This window comes from Silene latifolia, chromosome 5, assembly GCF_048544455.1.
Source record: "Silene latifolia isolate original U9 population chromosome 5, ASM4854445v1, whole genome shotgun sequence".
Classification (NCBI taxonomy): Eukaryota; Viridiplantae; Streptophyta; class Magnoliopsida; order Caryophyllales; family Caryophyllaceae; genus Silene; species Silene latifolia.
This window is the reverse complement of record NC_133530.1, coordinates 69,846,034-69,850,944: the sequence shown is the minus strand read 5'-3', so window position 1 is coordinate 69,850,944 and position 4,911 is coordinate 69,846,034. Positions and strand designations below refer to the sequence as shown.

Below are 4,911 nucleotides of genomic sequence, written 5' to 3'. Positions count from 1 at the left end.
ACCTTTTATGTATAAATATCGTATTTGGTTTGGTTGATCGGGTTGGGTTTGATTATGTTAGTTCTTTTGATGATGAAGATGGTTCATGCAACATGGTAAAGCTTGTTGTTTTTTGTTTACGGGTTGCATGCACCCTGTTTTTAGTAGATGTTGTAATCGGATAGTTGTGATGAAGATTAGTTTTTACTAGATGTTGTAATCGGATTATTGTAATCAGATGATAACTCATCTAGTTAATGTAAATTACTTATTATAATCAGATGATGTTATAATTTCTTATAATTTCTTCAATTTCTTGCTTCTTTAATTTCCGTCTTATAATCATTTATCCTTGATACCGTAAATAGTGGTTTCGTTTTTATGATAGAACCTAATCTCGATCAGTTTTTGATCTTGACAGTCGGCTTGATGATTTTATGTAATTTTATGTATACCGATTTGATCATCGTTATTGTAATCGTTTTAATCGGTCTTTAATTTCCGTTTTCGATTTGCCCATAGTTGTATAATTTTCCATATTGTTTTGTGATCTCAATTCAATCAGAATGCATATGTTTACGTTTCACTAAATTGTAGCACAAACTTTTCAATTCGACAATATCGACTATAAATCAGTATGCATATGTTTATGTTTCACTAAGTAAATGTATTCAATTCGTCAATATCGAATAATGTTTATAGGGATACGATTTCAATTGGACTAATACTCATTTAGTTTACAAATTTCATTGAACTATGATGGACTAAAAAATTGGACTAACTATTACGCAATTAGACTTACTCATAGACAAACTGGAAAAACTTTAGAACAGTTCGACTAAACTGATTAATAAACTAACTTAATTCGACTAAACTAACATAAAATTGATCAATTCGAATAAATTGAAAATAGGACTAAATTAACATTGTCTACAATTCGAATAAACCAAATCAATTCAATAAAATTGACAAAAAACAATTGAAATAAAATCGTCTCAAAACTTAATTAAAGATTCATCTACTGCGTGTTACGAGCTGTGCTTCTAGTAACCCTCCTCCTTCTCGGCGTAGGTTGTGAAGAACCTACCTCGTCGACGTTTAAAGCCCTCCTAACTGTAATTTGTCTAGGCCTGGGAGCTCTACCCATTCCTCTCTTATCAACAGGGTCTTGCAAGCCGCCTTCTCTACGTGGAGTCACATTTCTGACCATGTAACGTTGATTGTCTTCCTTTCGTTGTAGTCTCCTTTTCCCCCACAACCGATTAACTTCTCAACCTGTACCCATGTCGTTGAGGGTCTGAATGCCAACCGTTGCTTCCATTTCTTTCACCATCTTCGATGTATCTCTATCATATATGGCGAAAGCATCATCGGATTGTAATGCTAGCCTGAATATGTAGTCGTTCCTCAATGTCACCCCAAGTGAACGCTTAAGACGTTCCGACTCTCCGGATGTGTGGTAGCCGACCTGAAGATGCTCATAACCTCTAACCAAATCCTTTCGAAACCGAGTGAAAATGTACTTATCAGGAATTAACTACACTTTCTTCAGCAACATAGCACGGATAATATGCCTACATAATATTCCTCAGAATTCAAAACGTTGACAAGTACAATTATACTCACCTGTACCCGTGTTGATTGTGACAATGTAGTTCTTATCCCGTGGAGCCCAAAATGGATGTTTCACCTCCTCGGTTACAACAAAAGAAGAGAATTGCTCGATATTCATTTCATTAGAAGCATTAATGTGTATAAGGGCGTACACCTCTTTTTTAACCTTCGCGAACATCTTATTAGTATAAGCTCTTTGGAAGACTTCCTCAACGATGACACTCTTATCGTACAAAGACGGTTTATTGGTGCAAGCAAACTTTAATCGTTCTTCCTCCTCGACCTTGACTCGTAGGGCATTTTCATAGTTGCCAAGGAATGCGAACAAAGTTGTTTGCGGATTAACATAATTCTTGAAGAATCTGTTCGTCTGCTCACTTCTTTGTATGGATGACATACCTGCGCAAAACATGTGCCTCCAATACAACGGAACCCATGACTACCTTTTTTCATACATCTCCTTGATCCAGCTATGCCGTCGTATCCCATATTTATCGACAAAAATTTGCCAAGATGCCTCAAAATCATCGATGTCCTTACTCTCATAAACCACATCCCTTAGGTCAGCCTGAATTTCACGGAACCTAGCAAAACTCCCCAAATTCTTAAAACCATTTCGCGTTATGTGCCAAAGACACAAAGGGTGTGGCGTATTAGGAAATACGGTCTTCACAGCCAAACTAATCCCCCTACACTGATCGGTGATTATAACTGAAGGAGCTCTACCCATACAGTCTAACCATTTCCTAAACGCCCATGTAAAGCTTGCGGCGTCCTCGTGTGATATCAAAGCGGATGCAATTAAAACAGTACTACCGTGATGATTTACACCAACAAACGGAGTAAACGACATTTTGTACCTGCAATTTCAACATAAGTATTTTAACCTAAACACGGTTCTCCTACCAAAACAGCAATCAAGGATCGATAATTGCAAACCCTAAATCGATTTAAACCATAATACTTCGACTCAAATCGTAGTAAATTAATTCAATTTAACATGATTGTTAAATACATAATGAACTTGATTTTTTTTCAAAAAAAAACTCCAAAAAAATAAGAAAAAACCGTAACACATTAGGGTTCTCATGAATGACTAAAATTTGATTATTTAACCCAAGATAATAATGTTATCTGTTACAAAGGAACGTAGCGTCATAAGAAATTGCATCACCAAATACCTTTGCCATAGCCTTGCAACGTCCATCGGCCCAAAATACATTGACCAACATCCCTTTTCGATCCGTCTGTATTGCATAGTAAAAATCGGGATCGACTTCTTTCAACTTAATAAATCTTTCTTCAAGAGCATTAGCATCACCTTGAATTCTATTGCGTCGTCGTTCTTGATTGAGTATGTTCCTCAAATCACGCTCAATGACAGTTAAATTCCCGTGACCACCAACTTCTTTGACCAAGGTGTTAAAGTTTTTAGCAATTGGGATACCGGCTTCATCATTCATCAAGGCTCGTCTCTTAAAATATTCATCCCATACCCTGTATCCGATCATATGTCGACTTTTTTCAGGATTGAGATCATCATGATTGTGGTCCAATCTAGCATGCTTGATGACCATGAAATCATCTAGTAAAGTGGCTTCTATGACACATTCGCATGGCTTAAATAAGGAAACGTCAATGTTCTTTTTCCTTGGTTTAGCCGCCCTTGTGCAACATAATCTGACTCGTTTATACATGTAGAAACGAGGCTCGCTCTTTCCCACACCATATCGCTTGACCCCTTTTCCTGAATAGTAATCCAGTAGTTTGCTAGTCCTAATATAAAATTTAAAGCCTTGATTATAGGCATATTGGTAACAATATGCACCAAGCTCATCACCATTTACAAAATGCATTCCTTGTGTCGGAGGGTCAAGTTCAACATTGTCGGTGTATCCGCTTTTTAGGAACTTAGCGACCTTCTGCACATACCTCCCTTCAACAGCAGGAGGTTCATGCAAGTCACCTACATCAACCTCATTTTCGACGACAGTATCATCGTTGCTGACACCCTTATCGTTGACGTCATCCTCATGGTTGTCTTCACCCTCATCGTTGACGTCATCCTCATGGTTGTCGTCACCTCCAATGTTGACAGGTTCACCATCAACATCGTCATCATATAACAAATCATCTAAGATAAAGTTGTCAAAGCTAATAACGTCCTCTTGATCATCCCCGTCCAGTTGAACTTCCACGTTATTAACAACGTCCTCTTGATCATCCCCGTCATGTTGAACTTCCACGTTATTATGAACATCTTCTAAACTGATATTGTCAAGATCATCTTCCCAAGGCATATTAAGATCAAAATACATCTTCAATAACTAATGCTTGTTTTTTTCTTAAAAAAAATATAGTATCTCTTTGTTTTTCTGTTAACATTTCAACGTTACGATACAAGAAAATAAAATAATTATACCAAAAAATCTCAACAAAAAAGATATGATTTAGAAAATGGTATTAAAAATTATACTCGTATAATTCAAAAAAGATTCTTAAAATCATTTAGTTACCAAAAAAACCCTAATATGAAAATAAAACAATAAAGGAAACAATAAAAGGCGAAATTTAGGGCAATATAATAGGAAAGTTTGACTATTTTATGAATTAAGATTATTTAACAGTATATAATAAAATTAAATTGACTATTAGATGTGCTGATACCCCTTGCTTAAATAGTTACACACCCTTCTAATGCATAATGCATTGCGTGTTCGATTCTTATTAACAACATTTTTTGGTTTTTGTATTTTATTTTCCACTTTTTTTCCCCAAATTGCATGAATTAGGGTTCATCAATCCTTAACGATAACAAAAATCGAATTATATACTAGATCAATTTCACCAATTTAATTACGGTTCATAATCATTTGATTAATCGAATTAGGGCTAAATTTATGCACCTATTGACGAATTAGGGTTCATCATTAATTATTCTGGAAAAAAAAATCGCATTCAAGTTCAAAAAATTCACGAGTTCAATTAGGGATGGTATTTAATTGCATTAACGATTTTGATTATTGTATATGGAATATTAATCAATTTTGATGTATCGAATTCAATTACAAATTGATTATTCGGATAAAAATTAGGGTTCCAATAATTAGGGGTTTTTCGAAAAATTATGCAATTATAAAAAAATGGTGAATAAATCCACATAATGTTAACGAAAATTTTGAAAACTAAATTGGAAATTTAGAAAACTAAATAAAATATAACAAAAAAAACAACCATAAATAATGTTAACTAAGTGTAGTTAACTAATTAACTATATATGTAAAATGACTAACTAACCAAGTTTACCACGGTTTGCCA

At 34.8% G+C, this 4,911-nt stretch overlaps 1 protein-coding gene across 1 annotated transcript; it reads right to left on the bottom strand.

The window, feature by feature from the left end:
• Positions 1 to 2,032: 2,032 nt before the first annotated feature.
• On the bottom strand, positions 2,033 to 3,911 carry LOC141655503 (protein FAR1-RELATED SEQUENCE 6-like). Its single transcript, XM_074462579.1, has 2 exons — positions 2,743 to 3,911; positions 2,033 to 2,453 (listed from the first exon to the last, which is right to left on the bottom strand). The coding sequence occupies exons 1-2, from the start codon at positions 3,909 to 3,911 to the stop codon at positions 2,033 to 2,035; spliced, it is 1,590 nt and encodes a 529-aa protein (XP_074318680.1).
• Positions 3,912 to 4,911: the final 1,000 nt, after the last annotated feature.